The following is a 24,697-nucleotide window of genomic DNA, read 5'->3' as shown; positions in this document are numbered from 1 at the left end:
CCCACTTCGTAGACGAGGAAGTGGAGATCCAGAGGGCCTGGGTGACCTCCGAAAGTTGCACCTCAGTCAGATGGAGAAGCCGGGACCTACACCTGGGTTTCTGGTTCCTAGTTTCATGCTTTATCCAGTGGAAAAAACGTGCCGAGGAAACATAAGTTTGTAATAGAAATAATGAGGCCGGTTGTGAATACCAAATCAGAGTCTGACGGGGGCCCTGAAGACATTGCATAAAAGGTATTAAAGGGTGCCTGGGTGGCTCAGTTGGTTAAGGCTCTGCCTTCAGCTCAGGTCATGATCCAAGGGTCCTGGGATTGAGCCCCACATGGAGCTCCCTGCTCAGTGGGGTGTCTGTTTCTCTCTCTTCCTTTGACCCTACCCCTGTTTATGCTCTCACTCTCTCTCAAATGAATAAATAAAATATATCTTTAATAAATGTATTCATGCTTGTGAATAGATGCCTCAAGGTTGCCATCTGGAATTAGAAGGCAAGTTAGCCTCTTGATCACAGAGATTTGCAATGGCAAGCGATAAATGGCCAGGAAAGCTTAATGAGGGGACAGAACTATACAGCGGTATAGGAAAATGAAGGTCGGTGGAGAGGTGGTAGATGTTAGGCTAGAATTATATCAATGTGGCTTCCAAGAGATCTGTGTATTAGACATGTTGGTGAATACGGTGGCATGCTTGATAACTTTTATGACTGATGATACATATGGTTTGAAAGGGTGAAGAAAGGTGAAGAAAGGCTGGCATTTCAGTACAAAGGAAGTTCCGTTCAACTCAGCTTTACATGTTTGGTCCTAAATCAAGCTTTCCAGAAGAGTCGATGTGAACGAGTCCAGATGCAAAGTGGGATGGCCAAGGGATCGACCTGTGTGTAGTGAGCATGAGCTGTGAATAGAGAGTTCATTTCCATATCTGAGGGAAAAATTGATTAATCACTCATTAATTAGTTAAAAGCAAAAGAAAAGAAGTGAAGAAAAAATATTTAAAATAAAATGGCCATGGAATACTTGTTGGCTTTTGTTAATGATTAATGCTGTCTAAAGCTAGGTAACAAGGAAATTTTCATCTGGATCATTCACTCACTCCTGTCTGGAACTATAATGACCTCTCATCCTCAAAAACAAACAGTACAATATATCACTTCTTTTTATTTTTAAAATGGGCAAAATGTGACATTACATTATCCTAAAACATATAGTAAAGTAAAGAAATAACATTAAAAAATAAGTATTTGCTTAAATTCCTTCCGACTTCTCCTCCCTCACCCTCTTCCAGAGGAAGCCTGGAGGTTAACAGTAAAAGCCAGTTTCTCTAAGACCCATTACTCCTGCATTTACTCTGTATGTCTCTTATAAAACAGCAGTTCTGCTTCCAGGAGGCACTGTCATTTTTCTGTGTTTCTTCTTTCTAGAACACTCTCCTGTCCCACTTAGTTCAGCTCAGGAGTCTGACTTCCTTAAGGAAGTCTTCCTCACCCTCAAAGAACAGACCAGCTCCACCACCATCCCAAGCTTTTCTTTTGTGTTCATCGTAATTTTCATCAAATAAATTAAAAGGGTATAATTCGTTATTTAAAGTCCGTTTCTCCAACCAGAGGAAACTCGATGGCAGTGGGGACCACAGCATTTGTGGTCACTGCCAGAACTATTCCTGACACAGGGAAGAGACTCAGTTGGTGTTTACCGAACAGGATTAAAAAACAAGTGAAAGATGGACGTAGACCCTTCTTGGCTTACGCAAGAACTCATTCGTCTTCTCATTTAGTAGAAGCTCTGTTCTCTTGTTGTAGGGAGCCAGAAATTGAGTGGATGATGGCACTGACACTATTTTTATACAAGCATTTATTTCTAAGTCTAAAACAAGAAGTGCCTTGAGATTTGTTTGTAGAAAGTTCCCATCAAAGTTGGATGACGTTGGATGCTTTTGTCAGACTGTCTCTCCTCTCACATGTTGGCAGAGGCTCGACGGGACCTAACCATGACTTCTGTTATTTCCCACGCCTTCCTGAATTCTTTCTAACTTCTTCAGCATGTGAAGTAAATAGGGCAGAATTTAGAAATGTAGACTTAGTAGTAACATAGTTGAAAAGAATGAAAACCAATTCCTATCTCAACCAAAAAAAGTCGAATTTATTGGAATGAAGCATATGAACAGCTATAATTATATTGACTTAGTAATTTGGCCATCACAGAAAAGTGAGGTAGGAATAAATATTTGCGAGTTGGTAATGGGGTCATCCAGAGTCCCCATCGGAGTATTAAAGGATCTGTTGATTTTGTCCTGAGAGTGGAACTTTGTTTTAAATTTTGACCCCATCGGGGTGCCTGGGTGGCTCAGTGGGTTAAAGCCTCTGCCTTTAGCTCAGGTCATGATCCCAGGGCTGGGATTGAGCCCCACATCAGGTTCTCTGCTCAGCAGGAAGCCTGCTTCCCCTCCTCTCTCTCTGCCTGCCTCTCTACCTACTTGTGATCTCTGTCTGTCAAATAAATAAATAAAATATTAAAAAATAAAATAAAATAAAACAAAATAAAATTTGACCCCAAGTTTAAAACAGAATATTTTACCCCAAAGCCCATATATCCTACCGCTCGGATAAAATAGGTAGCCCATGAACTAAGTTACCATAACATAACTTTTGTTCACAAAGATGGTATAGTAGTAAGTTGTGCATGAGTTTCAATTATTCAGAGATAGTCTTTCCATACATTTTATGTTTTCAAAATTTCAAAATTTTAAACCCACCCACTCAACGTCAATGGAGACTGGCTTGAGTGCCATTCTGAGTGAAGGACATTTAAAAGTCATCTCTGCCCTTGCTTCAGGTGACTTTGCTTTGGATTTGCTTACTCTCTTCATTGGTATGCTTTCTTATATTTTTACTTTCTATTCTGTTTTCTGTATCCTAGTCTCTTTTATTGGTGTGAACATCTGCATGTCTTCCCTGCCAACCACAAGCAATTAAGTATTTTAATAAAATAAGATAGATTGATGTGGCTTAATCTTCCCTACTACAGTTAAACTACATATATGGTGGGACCGATGCTTCTGTGATTCTGAGTGTTTGATGTATAATTGCTTCTCTCTCTGTATGTGTGCATGTATCTAAAATATATATATTATATATTGTATATGTATTCCTGCAACGTAAAAATATATATGCATGTATATATGGATATGTGTATTTTTTTTTACCTTGCAGCAATAAAACTATTGAGATTTTATATATTCCCTTGGGCAGTGATAGGATCTGAGCAATGAGATTAGTTTTTTTTTATTGTTTCCTGCTTTTTCCTGTTTTATTGTTTCCTGTTTTCTTCCACACACATATTTTTCCTCATGCCCAATGTTGCAATCATGGTGGTATCTCTGCTTCCTCTTTGCATATATTGATTTTGGAGCATTCAAATGAGTTAGGAAACTCAGAGATCTGCTTGCTCTTCTACATAATAATATGCTCTGTAGAGCCAGTGGTAGAAGCAAAACATAGGCACCTTTGGTCTGTAACTAGAAACTCTACAAATTCTACTCTGTGTTCCGAGACACAGATTTTCAGTGTAATCACAGCTATATGATTTTAACCATATCGGGAGTCGTACACAGTCATGCAGGGGAAGGATTCAATTTGGCACCCCTAGCGTGGTCTTTTCTGTTTTCATAATAAATGAAAGTGCAGATGCCCTTAAATGTAGTTGCAGAACCACAAGTTCAGAGCAAGACCTGCTAGGCTATGGGTGGTCAGCTCTGTGGTAACACTTGACATTTTTAGTTGATTAACTTCATGTTAACTTCATTAACTTAATTTTGCTAGGGCATTTTTCATGGTTAGCCAGTTACTAATGAAATTCATACCACATCTACTAAGGAACTTAGCCATGGGAGATCCTTATAAATTCATTCCTAACTTAAGGACAAATAAACAAACCTTCTAGAGCCCCTGAAACACCCCTTCTCCCCACCTCTGTCCTGCCGAGAATGTCTTTCTGCCTCTTCTCTCTACTTCCCTGAGCACTGCTGGTAAGTTCATCATCTGGGGTCCCACCCCTTCCTGCCATTCGTCCTTATTAAGGGAACAAGATGGCTGCAAGTGACAAGGAAAAAAGTCTGGGAATAGGGACGAGCCAAGCCCTAGACCTGGTTTCCTTTTCTTTTTATGCTATAGCTGCCTCCAGCACATGACTCCTGACTCCCTCACCTCTGGCCCCTGCCTCCCCAGCTTCAGACTTCCTTACTGCACTCCGTGAGGTAACGCCCAGCACAGCATTGTTCCAAAGGGAGAATAAATCACCATACTGCAGCCTCTTAGAGGGTAGGCTCTGGAGACAGACGTATTTCAGCTCTGCTATTAATTAGTGAGACCTTGGGCATATTGCTGTGAAATAGGGATGGCGCCTCCTTCCTCAGCTGTGAGGATTAAGAATTTACGTCCCACTCAAGAATTGTTTGGTTGCAAGGAACAGATCTTACGCTCACAGGGAGCATTTGCATGTAGTCCGACCTGCCAGAAGGCTATGCTTTCTTTGTTTTTCTCTCACTCTCTGTGGGAAGACACATAATTTTTCATCTCTGTTTCTGTCCGTGCATCTGCCTCTGTTTTTCTCCTTGAAGGCTGGCTTTATTCTGTTTCCTTCACAGTACCCAAATGTGGCTGTTTGCCACTGAGTTTGGTGACCTGTCATTCAAGAGCGCTAAAGAGACTCACTCACCAAGGAAACATCCAAAGATGGGTGTGAGGCTGGAAGACTATAGTTTCATAGCAGGCCACCCAAATGGGAGGGCTGGTCATGGGAATGGAATGGAAGAAGCAAGACCGCTTGAGTGAAGTATTCCCTTCAGTTCCAGTAGGAACCCAAAGTGATTTTCCCCTTCTTAATCCCTTCTGAAGACCATGCCTGGTCTCTGTCTGCAGGAGCCACTGCTCAACACCCTGGGGAGCTTCATGGAGCAGGTGGAGAAGGGATGTAACTTTTTGTCCATATGAGTAGTGGGACTTGACCTTGGGAGTTACTACTCAGGGGCCGGTTCCTTATTAAACTTTGAAGTCTTGCAGGGCTTTGAGAACTCTTTTAAGGGCCAAGTAGACCATTATGGTCTGACCTGAAGTTCAAAGCAACCCTGTATGGGGACAGTTTCTTTGAAGAAATACCACCTACTTTCCTTGTATTTATAAGTGAATAACTTGTCAGTTAGAGCCACTTCCCGATATACTCTTCAGTCCCTTTCTTGCGTTAAAAAGCTTATGAAACAATGTGGAGACACAGATGGGAAGAATACCTCTGTAGCCACTGTTGGAAATGATCACAGCTCACACCGACGGGCCACCCCCTGCGTGTCAGCGGTGGGTTCTCGGTGCTCCCTGATGTCACGCTCACAACTGGGCCACTGACGCAGGGGCTCTCATGACCTCTGTGGAACAAATGAGGCACAGAAAGCTGAAGTAATTTTGTGCAGGTCACGTAGCTGGTGACTGACTGGGGACTGTCCCCTGCAAGCTACCTCATATTTTTAACCATTTCATTTCCATACCGTGTATCGTCCTCCTCCCAGTTTGTTTGTCATCCAGTCATTTATCTACCTAATGATGGACACAAGGCTGGCTTTTATTGTTTTGCTCTTTTTTTTTTTTTTAGTATTATTTATTTATCTATTTTAGAGAGACAGAGAGAGAGGGCACAAGCAGGGAAGAGGAATGGGGGAAGGAACAGGGAGTAGAGAGGGGGAGTAGAAAAGGGAGCAGCAGAGGCAGAGGGAGAAGCAGGTTCCCCTCTGAGCAGGGAGCCTGACATGGGGCTCAGTCCCAGGACCCTGGGATCATGATCTGAGCTGAAGGCCAACGCTTAATCAATTGAGCCACCCTGGCTCCCCTCCCCTATTGTTTCTATTGCCCACATTCTAGGCCACTGCCTGTCCCTGCCTTTTTGTGCACATGAGTGAGAAGGTTTTGAGTGTCTGTAGTTAAGAGAGCACTTGCTGGAGGAGAGAAACAGCCATAGGCTCTCTGAGACATTGCCCCAGGGCTCCCCAGAATCTCATGCACTTTTTACTCCTAGCAGCAACCTGTAAAAATTCTCAGCATTTCACATCCTTGCTCACAATGATGTTATCAGACTTTTACCCCCGATGGTGTGAAGAGACAACATTCAATTTAGATCTGCCTGATTACAATCTGTGAAAGTCATGAATTTTCTGTATAGATTCGTAGGCCACTTATATTTTTTGTAGATCGCTCATTCATTCTATAGATTCTGTTGATTTTTTCCAAATGACTTTCAGAAATTCTGTGCAATTCTAAGGGGCCTATCCCTTCTGTCTAACTGAGAAGACACTGAGGTAGTAGAGAGCTACCTCAGTGCTTGGTATCGGGATCCACGCTTTCTTTACTCCTCGCCCCTCTTCAGGCAGTACCGCAGCTCTGTTAGGCAGCGTTACTGGCACCACTTAGAAAGTGTCTTTGGTGTGTCCTTCATTGTGCATCTCAGAAAAGGCAAAAGTTATAGTTGACTCTTTTCACATCAGCCACTTACTTAGCTGTTTAAACTACATTTTAGCCTAAGCAACAGCTGCACAAAGAGGTTGCTCTAATGCATGATAAAAAGTTCTGTTAAACGGGAACCTTGGTCCCCAGCAGCTGCTGTGACAAGCCATTTCTTTCCTGCCTCTCAGGTAGGAGTTTTCATCCCTTGAGTCTGACAGATGTGGCTGCTCCATTGAGCCATCTTCCCAAACACACGCAGTGATCTATTACTGCGAAGAAAGTCACTGACAAGAAAATGAAAGTGTGCACAAGACCCGACATGCTCGAGTCCCATGTCTTTCTGTGGTTTTGTGCGCCTCCATCTGTAAAGAACAGAGATAATAGGCTCTTACCATAAGTGGGTCAAATGGTGGCAAAATTATTACTCTAGTGTTTTTAATGCTTTCTGAGAACATTTCCACGGAAGGCAAAGATTGGGGGAGGTGGACTGTGTGATATGTGTATTTCAAGTGATGAAGCGACATCCGAGGCAATTCGCAGACGTCTGTCTTATTAATGAACCTTCCCAGGAACCGGCAGACAATCTCAGGAATTGACTGAGCCCAGGAGAATTTCTCTTCCATCCTCTGCTGTGCTTACAGACCGAAGTGACGAGATGGTGTGGCCCAGCTGGGACTGGCCCAGGAGAACCAGGGATGATCTGCTAAATCTCCCAGAGCCTCAGTTTGCTGACTTAAAAAATGGGGATAAGGACATCTCTCGGGGATTTGTAAGGATTAGAAACAATGCGCATAAAATGTCTAATGCAGTGTGTGGGATGCAGTGGTCACAAGGTTGTGGAAACGACTGTCATTACTGGGAGCACACGCTTCCCACTGCCGCCTGCCTCAGAGTACTGTGTCTGTCCAGGAAACCTGTGCTCGTGCACTCCTGTAGTCCGACCTCCCCGCCTTGCTCCAGACCTGTTTCTGCATCTCAGGACTGTCCCAAAGAGCCCAACAGACATACACCCACTTGTTCTCCTGAGCCCATTGCCTCTCTCCTCTTGAGAAACCAAACACATCTCTCCTTGACCCATTCCCACATAGGAACTGGACTTTTCCTGCCCCATCGTCCTCCCCAAATCTGACTGGTCAGCAATTCTGTCATTAATTCAGTCTTTTCTGTTTCTTTGAATCATCCCCCCACCCCTACCCCCGTCTAATACCCCTATCTTCCAAATCAGGTCAAACAAAACTTCCTCAGTACAGTGAGTGATCTCTGACACCCCAACTCAGTTTGTTAACTTTCCTCTCCACTTCCAGCTCCTTCCATCATAGCTTTCACACAATAAGCATTTGGCAAATGTATGGGGGATTATATGTGAGTGTACGCATACACGCGCTTTCGTGTACAGAACTACACCACCTCACACACAGCAGACACAAATTCTCACCCCTCCATTATACAGGTGCTGGTGACACCTGTCCCAGACCCTGGTGTGTGCGCACACACTCTGGTCTTCAGTCTCTAACAGCAGAGAGACATAAAGAGTCATAAAATGACTGACTCGGAGAAAGAGTTTTGGGGGAAGAAAAGGAACAAAAAGTCTTCTATAAGAACCTGGATTGGGAATTAAAACCAGAAAGACAAAATAGTTAGAACCGAAACAGCACAAACAAAAGGTATAAGAAGATAATTGAAAGAGACCTATTATAGTCTCGAAACCAGTTATGGTTAAATTAACTAAAAAGAGGTGCTGATTGTAACTTTTCTATTTTAAACATTTTGTATTTTATATATATGTGTATATATATATATTTAAATATATATTCTACATATTTATATATACAAATAGAATATATATATACCTCAGATAATTATATTTAGAATAGAGACCAGACATAAATAAAATTAATACTATTTTTATTTATTTATCTATCTTCTATTGATTAAATGGTCTTGCGTCTTTGATTATGGGGCCTCACTGGAAGAAAGAAATATTCAGAACATCTTAAAATAATTTATGTTTCAGATTATCCCAAACTAACTTCCTATATTGTTGTATGTTTTCATCTTCCAGTTTGAATAAGTCCCATGACGCCTCGATATTTATATTAATCAGGAGATATTTGCCAACCTATGCCAGGCATTCATAATACAGTCTTTGGAGACAAATTTCCATCAAATATTTGTTACATTATCACCTTAGGAAAAAATAAAGGATACGTTGTTCTTCTTCTGAGTCTTTTTTCTGGGGTTAAATATGCAGCCAGTCTTCAGCCCAGGTTTTAGACTGCTCTGTATTTATCTCAGTGTTCAGCACAATCAGTGCTATTGAAGGGGTTGGAGGAGCCGTGTGACGCCCTCCATGCCCTACGGCTGATGACAGGTTTGGACAGAATAAAATAAAAAAGTGCCATTTCATAGTCAATATAGTTCTTGCCTATTTTTTCAATCCCTCAAATTTGTTTTTCTCACTTGCCTCAGTAATTTAAGAATCTCAAAATGAATCTCCCACTTCAAGATACAATAGAGTCAAAAATTCTTGTTTAACTCTGCATTCATCAAATGTAACAACCGACGTCCTTCATTGTGTCAGATCTAAAATTTGTTGAAAATGACTGCTATTTAATCTCATTTTCAAATTTATGATTTCCCTCTTGAATTTAAAACAAAAGTGTTATGTTCACTTGTCCACCATTTAATACTAAAAATAAAAATAACATATACAAGTATATTTGAAGTGATTCTACATAGACATTTTAATTAGCTATGGGAATGTCCATTGAAGTGCCCATAGACCTTAAAATCATCATAGTTTATGGGTCCCCTGTCTAGCAGCCTTGTTGGGGACCTTCCTAACTTCTCACTGAAGTATACATGAAGACAAATTCACAACAATACCGATGACTAAGACGAAGAAAGCACCTTTTGTCAAAATCTGGTGGGATTAACTGGAAACACTATGGGCTGTGGAAAGCTAGTGAGAAGGCAGAAAGCGTTAGCACCTGCAGCCTGGCATTTCACTTATAATTGACTTAAGTCCAAATCAGATGACCTGAGGAAGGGACAGTCCCTGAGGGAGGCTTACTGCTGGAATGCATGCAGTGGCCTCATCGACCAGTCATCACTCTGGGTCCTGTTGTGCCCATGGCGGAATGGTGCAGCTCCTTGGAATACATACATAGAAGGCTATAGAACTTGAGGGGTACCAGTCGGTTAAGTGTCCTACTCGTGTTTTTGGCTGAGGTCATGATCTCAGGGTTGTGAGATCAAGGCTCACACTGGGCTATGTGTTGGGCATGGAGCCTGTTTAAGATTCTCTCTCTCCCTCTCCCTCTGCCCCCCCATCTCTCTCTCTCTCTTTCTCTCTGTCTCTCTCTTAAAAAAAATTACTTGAACTTAAATGTTCTAATTTGTTTTAATTAATTCCCATTAACACATCTAAAAAATAGGATCAAGAGTGAGAGGGTCTGTGTGAGTGCCCTTGACATTATGTCGTGATGGGTCTCTAAGTATCAGAATGGGCTGATACTTGTGTCATCCAGCCTAGAGTAACAAGGAGGTGCCAGAGAGCTGAGGCAGCTGGCCCTGGGCCAGTGGTGTGCTCGCAGATGGTTAAGATGTTTAATAAACCATCTTGAAATGGGAGAGTCCTGACTGGTAACATTTACTAATTTCCATGGTGTTCCCACTATGGCCAATTTCAGGTTAACAACATGATATTGAGCATGAAGTTGGGGAAAGATGTACACAATTGCAGCTCCAGCATACCACACGTGGGGCTGTATTCCCCAACCACCTTCAATCAGAGATGGCATATACACACACACACACACACACACACCCATATATGTATTCTATACATATAGAATATATATATATATGTATGGGTGTGTGTGTGTATTTATATACATATATTTATTTATATTTATATTTATATATAGTAAAATTTTTTATAATCCCATCTGAAGCACCTAATTTCCAAAGTCACTATGGAGGGGAAGAGAGAAATAGCTTGGAGAAGGCACACCCTTTCTTCATTGTCCCATTCAAAATGATACATCACTTCCATTCCATTCTGGTGATGAGAACCACTCTTCCTGCCCCATTTCGAGGTTAACAGGCTAAGTATTGTCATTAAGCTCTGTGCCTAGGGTGAGGAAACAGGCTTGGGGGGTGTATTGTCAAAGAAGCCACCCCTAAAACTTAACAGCTTGTAAAACAGACACTCATTTTTACTCACAAGTTTGTGGCTCAGCTGATCTCAGTGGGGCACATCTTGTATCTACAGTCAGCCAGCATCCCCAGCTAGCTTATCAGCTAGCATCTCTGCTTCTGGGGCATGGCTGATGTGCAGGGTACAGGAGATGACGGGGCCCAGGGGCACCATGTGGCAAGCCTGCCTGGAATGTCGATGTGATGGTATCAGGAGTTGCAAGAATAAGTCTCAACCCCCAAGTATTTTCAGAGTCTCTGTTCACATCAGCTCTGCTATTGTCTTGCTACCAAAACAAGTCACGGGACTAGGTCAAGAGTCAGAGTAGGATGCGCTGCTGAGGCCCTGGAGACAGGGAGGTACATTCCAATTCCAGCTCTGTCACATGAGCTAGAAGAAGTGTGAGTCACTGACTTGTTAGCATTATAGTTGGTCCTTCTTAGTAGCATTTCTTTTCCACTGAGCATACACTTACTTTTCATTAAAATCGAATACCCAACTTTTGTAGCAACATGGACAGGACTGGAAGAGATTATGCTGAGTGAAATAAGTCAAGCAGAGAGAGCCAATTATCATATGGTTTCACTTATTTGTGAAGCATAACAAAAAGCATGGAGGACATGGGGAGATAGAGAGAAGGGGGTTGGGGTAAATTGAAAGGGGAGGTGTATCATGAGAGACTATGGACTCTGAAAAACAATCTGAGGGGTTTGAAGTGGCGGGGGGGGTGGGAGGGCGGGGTACCAGGTGGTGGGTATTAGAGAGGGCACAGATTGCATGGAGCACTGGGTGTGGTGAAAAATAATGATACTGTTATGCTGAAAATAAATAAATGAAAAAAATTGAATTTGTCTTACACAGTGGAGTTGGCATTGAAAAATATTCATAACAGTAATATTTGCCTGGCAATTTATGATTTAACTTCTAACCTTACTAGTACATAGTAGAGTGAAAGATAGGCAGGCTCATGCTGACCAAGAGATGAAAGTGTCTTACTAACCTCCTCTTCCTTCTTTCTACAATTTGACTTCCATCTTTGGGAAGTACCCCCAGCTTGCCATCCAGAAAAGAGAACAACCCAGTCAGGGCTTGACTGACTCACAGATATCATAGACTTTCAGTACCTTTGAGGGAAGTCACTTGTGGATTTCCGTCTATCCTGTGGCTCTCCAGGGACAGACGCATGGGAAAGGCAGAGTTTCTAAGGACATCTACTGGTTCTGTTTTTAAATCTTGTTATAAAGGTACTTGCTTGTTTTTTTTTTTTTTTTTTTAACAATTCTCTATATCAGACAGCATTATTTTATATATCGATTAGAGAAGTAACATACCCAAATGTCTTCTAAATACGGGAAGAGAAAAATGCCCCACTTGCTCATGAGAGATGTATTTTAGGTTTTATGTACTTGTTCTTTTACATTATGCTCTTGTTCTTATGCTCATGGCTCTGTACCCGTAAGATGGTTTCTGAGGATATTATCATGTAATTGCATTGTTCCAAATATGTTTCTTTTGAGGTCTAATTAAAACAGTTTTTAGTACATGGCTGATAAAATGTACAATGCATGCAATTTGTTTACCAAGGTAGGATATTTTATTCTTTCAAGCAACAATTTAAAGAAAGATTTGATTTCTGAGCTGCTGTACTATTCATTATCTTAATTTATCCTCATTGTGGCCTCCAAGGCCACAGTTTTGATGAATGTTTGCTTGCAGAGTCTTCAGAATCTTTAAGGTACTCTTTTATAGGCAAAATTACTGAACAAATTAATAGACAAAGCTCCTATGAAGCACTCAAGCTAAAATTGGGATGGCATAAGACTCCCCTAAAAGTTTATACACTTTCATGGTCCTTCTCAAGAGTGGTTATCTCTTTGGTTTGATTTCTTGCATTGTGCCTTCTTACATTCCCCACAAGCAACTGATTCTATCTCTACTTTTAAATGCTTAGAGTGCTTTCAAATACAGTAATAATAAAAGTAAGCATCCTGAGTGCAAGATGCTGGCTATGGGCTAGACTCTATACCAAATAGTCTCATTGATATTCCCGTTACCACCTAGAGATGTAGGTGCTCTCACATTCATTTTCTCTTGTGCGAACACTAAGTCACAAGAGGTTAAGTTCAAGATTTGAACTCAGCTCAGCCTGTCTTCAAAACTGACACTTTTTTCCCCACCCTGGAGATGGTACCCCCTTCTGTAAGAAACGGGTCATCTTCATATTTCAAATACAAGGCTCTTAAACTTGTTCCCTCTATTTAATCACAAACACTTAGCAAAGGAGCTGCTGTTCTTTCTTCTTTAATACACAGAGCAGCATCAGAGGCATTTTGACTGCCTGTTAGAAGGTAAGAGGGCACCAACTTTGGACTCAAAATATCTGAGGCTAGTTTCTAACTCTATGAGTTTACAAGTCTACTTATCCTTACCCTGTACTTTCTTCAGTTGTGAAAGAGGATCACAAAACAGCTAGCTATCACACGGGGCTGTTGATTAAATGAGATCTTCACATCAGCATGCAACATGCTTGGGGAAACTTGCCACAAACCAAGCACTCAAATGGTGGTCCTGTTTTGATAATACATCTTGGTGTCAATTTGAATTGAGTGAGGATCCCCGTCCATATTTGGTGAAGACTTCACAGTCTCTTGGGAACATTCCTTTCATGGTTAGTTACTCAGAACTAACATAAAGAAAAGCAACATTTCTCGTTCTTCTGCTTGAAGTGGGACTCAGTGTCATGCTACAGATCCATTGTCTCATTACACGTTCTGAAACAAAGTTAAGCTGTAAACCTTGGTTGCCATAATGGGTTTACATTTGGGGTAATGAAGTTTACAGAGACCCCTGCTGGCATATCACCTTGGGTGAAGCCCTTTGGGGAGGTAGAATTTCCTAGTGCTGACGCTCTGTACAGTCAGGTTTCAGAGGAGACGACTGAACTGGTGTATGCCAAAATCACAAACAGTATTTGTATCAGATTCCTATTCTGATGTAACACATTACCGCAAACTGACAACATATTATTTATAGTTCTGTAGGTCAGAACTCCATAATGAGTTTCAGCTCATTAAAATGAAGGTCTCGGGAAGACTGCATTAGTTCTGGAGGTTAGGGAAGACACAGTTTTCTTGCTTTTTCCAGATTCTAGACACGACCTGACTTCACGAAAGAGTCTATGATGGGGTCTTCATAAAACTCACCCAAATGATTAAAAAGCCAATGCATACTTTGGTCTTTGGGAACCTGGTATAGGTGGGTTTTAATCTTGGAGTTGGAGAGTGGGGGAAGGTAAGCATTCATTTTGTGATGGCCTAGCCTAACATATTACCATAATATCCAGCAAGTACTGCTCTATTCCATTCAGTGACTACAGACTTTCAGAGTCATGAAATTGTGAATTTGTGAAAAAATTTATAGGTCACCTAGTTTAAACTGCTACTCAAGGAGTGTCCCCTACAACAGAACCTCTCACACTTTAATACACACATTAATTATTGGTAACCTGGTTAAAAATGCAGATTCTGATTCAGTAGGTCTGGGATAGGACCTGAGAACCTGAATTTCTTTCTTTTTTTTTTTTTTTTGTTAATATACAATGTATTATTTGTTTCAGGGGTACAGGCCTGTGATTCATCAGTCTTACACAATACACAGCGCTCACCGCAACACATACCCACCCCAGAATCCATCACCCAATTACCACATCCCTCCTACCCCCCTCCACTCCAGCAACCCTCAGTTTGTTTCCCGAGATGAAGAATCTCTTATGCTTTGCATTTCTAATATGCTCCCAGGAAACTCCTGGTCCAAGGACCACACATTGGCTAGTAAACTTCTTGAGCATTCCTGACAGATACTACTGCCTTGGGGATGGTTCTGTTACAGTCTTTCCTTTGTATTTTGGTAATTCCAACTGTCACACACAATTGTTTTTTTCTTGGATCAAAGCCAAACTAAAAATACATGCAAAATTTGTCTGATTAAACCAAAATAACATTGCAATTGAAGGGAACCTTTAAAAGTTGAATATATATGCAGGATTCAAAGAGTTTTATGTTATATAGAGAAATATATACATATTTGTATAAATACATACACACACATGCATATGTGTGTTTATAGGTGTGTGTGTGTATATATATATATCATATCTGTGTTAAATGATTCTGAAAAATCTCAAGTTATATATTTTGTGGAACTGACTCAACTTTAACATTTCTCTTTACATTAATTTTTATGAAAAAATAAAAAATCAAAGGGTGTAAATTTGTACTGCACTATAGATCCAAGCATGAGTCTAACTGTAATGTTTCTAGCCTTCTGTTTAATTAAGGAAACCGACAGCCAGCCAACATCGGTTGGATTGAATTGAGCTGACGTGGACCGTGTCACTAGCTCTCACTTCAAAGCCAGAGTTACTGGCTCTAATGTTCAGATTTAGCTACTGCACATACTGATCACCTTAATTCTTATTTAATATTTGAAAGTTATTACTTTGGAGAAAGTCGGCTAAGCAGTAGTGATTATAGTGTATCAAAATCCATTGTAAGTGATTATTTTAATGACTCTGTACCAACAGGGACACGTAGACATTCAGACAAAAAACAACCTAATTATAATGACAGCACCAAAGTGAAGCTGTGACAGTTACAAAACCAATTTAAAAGTTTTTTTGACAGCCATGGCTAAAAGCTTTGTTTGGATCTTTCAGTAATAACAGTTTACTTAAGACACAAATCCACAGCTAAGGAAAATAGAAAGAGAGAGTTGTGGCTTTTCTGTCATGCAGATAAAGAAGAACTCAGTTGAAATGTTTTTAATAGGAAATATGTTTTTATGTGGAAAAGAGTATAGAAAGGGAATAATAGTTATGGAAGGCGACTCTCAGAATTCAAGAGAGGCCAAATAACAATACAAATTCTAATGAGAATTGAAACATGCCCACTGATTTGCTTATCAAGGTTATGAAGGTCAGTAGTTCCTGTGAGGAAGTGATGTGCCTTTAAATATGTCAGTTGGCAGTCCTGGAATTTGATTTCGTATCACCCGTAAAATAAAGTCAGAGGCACATGGATGTAATGCTTCCACAGCCACAGTGACAAAGACCCTTACTAAGTATCTGCTTTTCTGATAACTCCGACATCTCTCAAATTATTAAATCTTATCACTTTTATTTATCTCCCTTGGTCCTGGACTCCATCAAATATAAGACATAATTTTAATTCTTTGACCTTGGGCAGTTACCTTGCCATTCTTGGGCGGGGAAAGAAAAAATGCCTGGATTCACAAAATTGCACTTATTTTTATTGCAAAGTTTTATAGAACATTTAATATGCAAGCCCTGCTCTAAGTGCTTTACAAATATTGACTCATTTAAAATGGTAAAAACTTTTGGAGGGGCCACTGTTATTTCTGCTTTACTGATGAGGAAGACAGAAGCTCAGAGAGGCTTAGCTAGCTTACCCAGGGCCGCAGACTTTGGATGTGGTCGAATCTCTACTCCGTGCAGTTTGGCTCTGAGCCCATGTCCTTAGCGACAAGTGTGGGGTATTGACGGCCGTGCGAAGTCGCATGTGTGGGCGCATAAGATAGCAGCTCAGAGGAGGCAGCCCTGTTTCTCTTTTCCCATCCCCAGGTTCTGCTTTAGTTAGGTGATTTTCGTTGCAACAATTGAAGCGTTCTCAGGTCAGATCACATGTAAGGATCCATGCCCCCACATGCCAAGAAGAAACAAGACCTCCACACGTGGCAGCGTTAGTCTCCGGGCATCCCTTGATGCCAAGAGGTGGGACTTAGTGGTTTGTTGTTACACACTCAGGTGCTTTCCATAAGCCAGCTTCTCTCTCCTTTTTTGGCGAGGCCTTCAGCCTGTCCTCTCTCCTTTTATATATTGTCTACCCCACCATGAAAGGACTTTAGACAGACTTGGATATGGAGCCTACTTCTACTGTGCACTTGCTGTGTGATCTTGGGCAAATGACTTAATCTCTCTGAACTCACTGGAAAAACTGAGTAATGTATCCCGCTGTGTAGGGCTACGGTGCAGCTGAAAAGAACTAAAGTAAATAGCATAGTTAGAGTGTGGCCAGGAACTTTGTAAGCATTGAATACAAGCTAGCCATCATAATAAGAGCCATTATTTTTGAATGCCTAATTATGCCACCTCCGTTTAGCCTATAGACTTGGGTCCAAATTGTGGTTCCACCTGCAAGACTTGTGTGATAGAAAGTTATTTAACTTTGCCGAGCCTCTGTTTTCATCTCTCTAAAATTGGGGTAACTGCCCAGAATGGCTTCTGTCTTTGTTTAGAGTTTGTCTGTTTTCCCTCCTCAGCAAATGATGCGCTCGTCCGTTTTCCACATGTTCATCCTGAGCATGGTGACTGTGGATGTGATAGTGGCCGCGAGCAACTACCACAAAGGAGAAAGCTTCAGGAGGCAGTACGACGAGTTCTATCTCGCAGAGGTAAGCGGCCAGCTCGGGGGCACATCAGTGTGCAAGGTGAAGTTCAGCCTCAGACGGTGCCTTTTACAAGTAGGAAAATTTACATCAGTTCCTTAAGTACTTGACTTTGACCAAAGCTGAATCATTGTCTGCTTCTTAAATGCTTCTTTGGTCATTGTGTTGCTGGGTTCATTCTCTGTCACCCTCCGATTTGCGTCACGTTGCCAGGGAAACTCCTCTCTCCTGCTCTTACTTACTCTTCAGCGCTCACGCTCGTGTGCTCCCCCTTTCTCACTTTGTGTTCGTCTGTTTCCTACTAAGGGTGGGCAAGCACAGATTCAAAAGACGATAAGTAAGCCAGTTAGTTCAATAATACCACAGAGAGGGCAGGAGGGAAATTGAACAATGCGATGTGATAATTTCTGTGCTAGAAACTGAGGTGTTACCCTCTGCGCTGAAGATTCCAAGGAGCAGGTAGGCTTAGTGATTAAATAAGCATCTTCTAGCGCCCTACATACCATCCTAGAGTTTTGGAATAGTTCTTCTTATCGATTGAGTGACTTTGTTAATAGTTGATTCTTAAAAATTTTAATGGCATCCAGAGACCACTTTTTTATTGTGAAAAATTATTTCTAAGATACACATCAGAATTCAGTGATACATGTTTGTGGAAAAATTGGTTGACATATGACCCTTTCAAAACCCTTTTATCTTTTAAGCGAGGTATACATACACAGCTGAACTACACTTTAAGAAATAGGATATATGAAAAAGTAAACTTAAAAGACAGAAAAATAATAATTTGACTATTTTTATTATAAAAGCATTTTCCATGTTAAAAAAAATCAATTTGCCACATAATTGAGTTCTCTAAGATATCTAGAATTCTTCCAGTACATTTAAAGATGGATTTGGTTAATAAAAATTCAATCCACTCACACATAAACTTTTCAGAAAAAGAATTGATGGCATATACCTATTAAATGTTAACATCCATGTGGGTATCAAGAAATTTTTAAGGAGTCACTTATGAATTCCCCTCTTTTTGGAAGTTTGTTGTCTGTAAGAAAATATTTAAACTTCTACTGTGATGTGATGCTGCCTAATTACGGTGTGGAATATGGAGTTTACAGTTTAGCAAGAAACATAGACAGTAAACAGCAAGTGTTTTATGTTGTGGAGTACCAATGACAGGAGCTCATGAAGAAATTATATACAGCCTGACACTTGAAAAATGGGTATAATTTTGCTGTAGATCCAGCACACAATGATTGAATTGTCATTAAAAGCACAGAAAAACATGGGCCAATAGTAATATTTGCAGGTGAATTTCTAATGCAAGGATTTGAACATTGAAAGAATCCCAGTCAAGTGATTTCTGTCTGGAGTAGAAAGCAAGGTCTATATCCAGCCCGATAATAAGACTATCAAATGGGAAGGTATGGACCCTGTGAAGAATGTAAAAATAAGGCAATTAAAGATACATTAATTCCAATGCTAAAGACCCAGCTGAATTTTGAAGCTACAAATTCATAATGATACCCATTTAGATAGGTCTGTGTCTTTTTTAGCCTCACATAAAAAGGAGAAAGGCAACACTGAGACGGAGGCATCTCTGGAGATTTTCCAGGCTGGTGGAGCTGAGAGAGCTAGAGAAAGTTTTGGGTTTTTTGGTGCAAAATGGTGGTTTATGAAAGCAGAGGGACAGGACCATTGGGCAGAAAGAGCTGCTGCCCCAGGGTTGTGAGGGGTGGCTGCTTACATAATTGGGAGTTGGGGGAAGTAAGGAAAAGAGAGGTTTCAAAAGGATTTTCTTATGTTAAAGAAGACTCACAGGATAGCTGAGGTCTTGTCTTTGTCAAGTTAAGGTTATTTTTCCTTCTAGCAAGCCATTAATATGAAGATAGTTGAGAGCTTCCTGGAGGAATATTTACACTCTACCTGCTTCAAGCGTCTGTAAGGAAAGTGGGACCAAGAATTTAGGATTTCAGAAAAATGCTGGATAACTAAACATAAACTATGAAGTGTTACATAGTTATGATTGTCTCAAACATAATGTTGGAGTCCAGGCAAGATGGCAGGGAGCTATCAAACTAAGATGTTGGCTAAAATCTTCACAATGACATCGAACTCATTCTGTGTGAGGCCAGTTCTTGGGGAAGGAGTGTAGGCAGGGGTACATAGGAAGACCTGATGGAGAGATTAATGAATGGCAGCCACAGGGAGGGTCAGATGAGAGGATGTCTTAAACTGATGGAATACTTAAAGGGTGTTGAGGAGTAAGAGACAAGACATCTCTTCCTCATCCACATGCTATCCTCCATAGGCCATGTGGGACACTGGAGCATGAGCATCCCCTTCTAGAAAGGGCTGTGGAGGAAGCCATGAGCTGGGACAGAACCAGCTGAGGCAAGGACATAGGAAGCAGATTCAGTGAACAGGGATAAGTCAGCAAAGTTTTTCTTAAAGAGCCAGATAATAAACTTCACAGGCTTTTCAGGCCACATGCTCTTTGTCTCAGCTACTCAACCCTACCGTTGTTATACAAAAATGAGTGTGGGCTCAGAGTGGTGGTGTGCCAATAAAACTGTATTTATAAAAATAAGCAATTGTTCTCAACTTTGGCTTGAACTATAAGAACAGAGAATATGTCAACTAACATCTTTATGTGTTAAATTCAAATATACTAATACTAACAAAAATAATAACTGCCATTTGGGGGAGATTCTTTTATGTTCCCAAGTACTTTAAAAGAATTCATTGCCCCATTTACTTCTTAAAATAGCTGTAATAACAGAAATTCAAGTGTATGGGCTATCATGATTCAGTATTTAAGGCAATAGCATAATATGATATTTTAGAAAGTTTATTTTTAAAATAGATCACACATGGCCCTGCGCTTTCAGAGAAGTAATTTCTTGAGTTCCCACAAATTCCAGGATAATTTCAAATTCCAAAATAGGGACGCCTGGGTGGCTCAGTGGGTTTAGCCTCTGCCTTCAGCTCAGGTCATGATCTCAGGGTCCTGGAATCGAGCTCCGCATGGGGCTCTCTGCTCAGCAGGGAGCCTGCTTCCCCCCACCTCTGCCTGCCTCTCTGCCTACTTATACTTAGTAGTTATTAAGTACTTATTAAGTACTGCCTACTCTGTGATCTCCCTCTCTCTGTCAAATAAATAAATAAAATCTTTTTAAAAAATCCAAAATAAACACTGTACCCGTTAGAATCATCTTGCAGTCTAAAAAATAACTTTTAAGTACAAATTAAGCTGCTTAGCTTCTGTTATATAGCTGGAGACCAGTTTTGCTATACTAACCTAAATTTAAAAATCAGTTAAGAAACAGGAAAAACTTTTCTTTGTTCTTTAAGGCTATGTATACACGTGAAAAGATGAATTTGCTTTCTTTGGTAAGAGTTTTCATTTTTAATTCTGATCTAAGATGAAACATTGTTAGTAGTATTATACACAAAATCACATTTTTATATTGAATATAAATGGATAGTCTCATTCTCTTAAGTACTAAAACTTGAACAGTACTTTTTTCTTGTTATATAAAAACATATAAATATAAAGGTATATCTACTAGACTATACGTTTAACAGAAACTTATCATCACAGTGTTATGCACAGAAGAAGATTAACAGTTTTAACAAAATTCCACTTTTTTTTTTAAGATTTTATTTATTTATTTGGCAGGCAGTTGGGGGTGGGGGGGGGGAAGGAGGCTCCCCGCAGAGCAAAGAGCCCAAAGCGGGGCTCCATCCCAGGACCCTAAATCATGACCAAAGCCAAAGGCAGAGGCTTAACCCAATGAGCCACCCAGGAGCCCCCCAAATTCCTCTTTTAAGAAAGTCACAAATTGATTGGAGAGCTAGCACAATGAAGCCAGCAATAAAGAACAGCATTTCTGGTCAGGAGAGAGGTTTACTTTGTTTAGATCCAAGATGTCTCTCTGGTTTCCTGTTTCTCTATGGCAGCTGTGTGTTTGAAGCAGAAAGGCTTTCTTAAAGCATGGACTATTTGCCATCTTTCAAAAACTAATCTTTTCTAGAAGAGTAGCTTCTGTGTCCCTCTGAGGACATTTGGCCTTATGATATTTGTTAAAATAAAATTAAATGAAAGACCCATTTATTTAACTTCCAACAAAATATGACACCCATATTTCACCTCATTAATCACAAGAAATGACCAAATTAAGAAAGTGACTCATTTGCCAGAACAGCAGCCTTTCAGATTATCATTAAATTTAATTTCCTTTTTGGAAAATTTTCATTAAATAAGCTTCTTCTGACAATAATATTTTTGGTCCTTTCTTCCAAAGGACTTGGACAGGACCCTGTTAGGTGAAAAATAATATAATAATGACCTTTTCAACTATTCCATGATCCATTTCAGAAGTTTACTGTTTATGTGGAATACTGAAGGTACACTGTAGGCTAAGAGCGGGGATTTACAGACACCTCTAGAGGGATGCAGATAAGCATTTATTTTGATGTTATTTAATCTGAATTTCATTTAGAAGAAGAGAGTTACCTGAATTGGATATCTTATGACTTGTGTTCTCTAATCTTTTTTTGTGACAAATTTGCATTCATTTTCTCATTAATATCCATTATGTTCCTATGGAAGTGTGAAATAGAGACTGAAACACAAATCTTGGATAACATATTTCAAGTATCTTTCCTATATTTGGGCAGCATCTCTACCATTTTATCTTCTCAGAACCACACGGCACAATCAACTCATTTATAATTTGTCACCTATAAATGCTCATACATTATTCATTGAATTAAAAGGGCAGAATGATTTCTATTGTAGTATTTACATTATGCATGTCATTTTCATTTGGTTATTTTTCTCCTTAGCCTCAGAAATTTGGCACTCATCTTACTGCTTTACCTGTTAGCCTCACAAATCCAATTGCAAGTTATTTTAGTAAACAAACCTTTTAAATCAATTTCTCATACTTTTCACTCTAAAAAAAATATTTTCACTAGTGACATAGTTTCCTGGAAACAAATATAATACTGTTTTTTTGGAATAACTCCTCTAATTTTTAAATCAGCATTCCATTATTGGTAATTTTCTTGAGGACAAGAGGGTGCATTATGGTATATATGAAATGGCATGAGTATTATTATGAAATGAAAACTTGGAGAAGAAATAACAAAGCGTAGTTCTTTGCTTAAAGAACTCATATAACCTGCACTCCTGAAAATGTTAGTTAAAATTTGCTATGGTGACATGAAACCAGATATATCTATAGAGTGTGCATTTTCAACAGGGAGTGAAAACACCTGTAAAGGGGTAACAATTGGTTTTTAGGGAGGCAAAAAAAAAAATCTTACTCTTTCTATTTATAAAGCAGAGATAGGGATATAAAGTAGGTAGACAGATATATAACATCTGTGGTATTAAAATTCCATATGGGGTGGTGATTAGAAACAAAATATCTAAAAAGACCCCTGGCTGGGGAGGAGGGGTGTTTAAAAAAAAAAAAAAGGATTGGAAAACACTGACTTAGGAAAATTGTAGGGAGAAAAATATTTGTTTTCTTCACGTACTGTTTCCAAGTTGTTTTAAGGAATGTGACAATATTTACGGGAAGTTTATCATTTAGCTTCACTCTTGAAAAGATGAGTTTCAACTTGTAAGCACTCACACACCTTATCATGTGCTGCAGGGATCGGAGACAGAGGAAAGGTCCCATGGACCTTGTCCATGTGGGAGCTGCAGAGGGAAGGAGCACAGCAGTGGCACGTGCCCTCCCAGACCAGTAGTGATGAGTGGGAATCCACCCTCCTGTGGGGTTGCACTATTGACTGGGATTTGGAGGAAGCCTGAAAATGGACACATTTCTAGTTGATTCTTATGAGCACTCCTTCAGGTGTCTAGGTTCTGCAGGCAGCCCTGGGGCCTTCTGCCTTTTGTATGGCCAACAGCATGACCCTGGCAAGTTCCTCCTTGTTCAGCTATTGTCAAGACTCAGTTCCCGGACATGGGCTGGAGCCACCCCCTGAGAAGGGTTGCTACAGCTTCCCCCTCACTGTTCTACTCCACTGCTTCTGAACTGTGATATTCCTCTGAATTGAAATGCAGCACTAAACCTTCTGGCCTACATTAGAATACTTCATGAACATGTAAGCTAATTTGATTTTCCTAAATCACTCCTTTAATTCCTGACATAGTTCTTCCCTGCACCAGAGTAATCCCTAGTTATAACCAAGTTACATATATTTTCATGTATAACAATTTTCATAAAAATTTCACCACCTTGGGATTACTGTTTCTCAGAGAACCGGAGAGTTAGCTTATAATAATTAACAAATTATGTTAAAATGAGGGATTGGATCCCACGAGTACTGGAATCAGGAACTCCAGTAGGAAAATGAGTGGAAATATAGTATTTACACATAATCACATAACAGTTTGCTAAATGCATTTTTAGTGGTTCTTGGTAGGTTTGAAAAGCACATAGATTTTCCCACTGAGCAAATAATAATGCAAATGGATCCAGCTGCATATTTAATCATGAATTATGATCCTGTAAGGGGACCATTCCATCTGTCTTTGGATAGCAAATGCAAAGTTAGTAAAGTGATTAGTTGTATTTATATATAATTTGACAATCTAGTTGGATATATTTCAGGTATTTATCAGTAGTTCCCAACTTAAAAAAAAAAAAAAAAAGGACACTTTGATATGGATTTCATTCTTTCCTTTGGAAAGAAAGTCTGAAAATACAGGCGAAGCCTAGAGAGAGATGTGTGGGTGCCTGTCATTGTTCCCTCCGCTAATACAATAGCCAGGTCCAGCTGCAGGTTGGACCATCAGGACAGACCCCTCTTGTTTCAGTTTCTCCAGTGATTCCCCCAATGGTCTTCATATTGTTACAAGACCCAGACTAAGAAACCAGAGCTGGAGAAAACTTGCCTCTTTGTTAAAGCTTATGGATTATATGTTAATAAATAAATAAATAAAACAAAAAGATTTTAAAACAAAACAAAACAAACAAACGAAAAACTTATGGCAGAGATTTGGATCCTTTGGCTGTCTGGGGCTGACCCTGCACAGGAGTTACACCTGCCTCATGGTTGCTTGTGGTCCAGAGAGATCCAAAAAATCCCACTGATGTTGATGAGCCAGGAAAGGAGCCTCGCTAGAAGCTTAATTGTTTCCAGGTAGAGGCAGTTGGAAATGGATTCCACCAGCCTAGGATGAGCCTTGACAAAGGGCAGCTCCCTCCTTGCTGCCCAGCAGAGGACCATAGGTTTTTAGGTCACTTACCATAAAAATCACACTCCCCCCTACAAGTTCTCATTTGTTACTGCTCAATAGATCCTAAAAGACAAAAAAAAAAAAAAAAAAAAAAAAAAAGCAGCAGTCATGAACATGCAAATTAAAATTATTCTCATACAAAGGGACCCAGAAATTAAGGATGAAACTCAGAAAACCAAGATGAACAAGTATAGGAGTTTCCCAAACAAGTATAATTGATGGAAGACAGGAGGGTTTGTTTTGTTTTGTGTTGTTTTTTAATGTCTCAAGCACAGGCAATTAAGACACAAAA

At 40.1% G+C, this 24,697-nt stretch overlaps 1 protein-coding gene across 5 annotated transcripts in view; it reads left to right on the top strand.

The window, feature by feature from the left end:
- Positions 1-24,697, top strand: part of NALCN (sodium leak channel, non-selective) — a 303,976-nt gene that overhangs the window by 114,955 nt on the left and 164,324 nt on the right. For all 5 annotated transcript variants that reach the window (XM_059377544.1, XM_059377540.1, XM_059377545.1 and 2 more), the window contains exon 11: positions 17,016-17,147. In XM_059377544.1, coding sequence (XP_059233527.1) covers positions 17,016-17,147 — 132 coding nt within the window. The remainder of the gene's footprint in view (positions 1-17,015; positions 17,148-24,697) is intronic.

Source organism: Mustela nigripes, chromosome 15, assembly GCF_022355385.1.
Source record: "Mustela nigripes isolate SB6536 chromosome 15, MUSNIG.SB6536, whole genome shotgun sequence".
Lineage (NCBI taxonomy): Eukaryota > Metazoa > Chordata > Mammalia > Carnivora > Mustelidae > Mustela > Mustela nigripes.
Note: the sequence above shows the minus strand (reverse complement) of the source record. Positions and strands in the feature narration are given on the sequence as shown.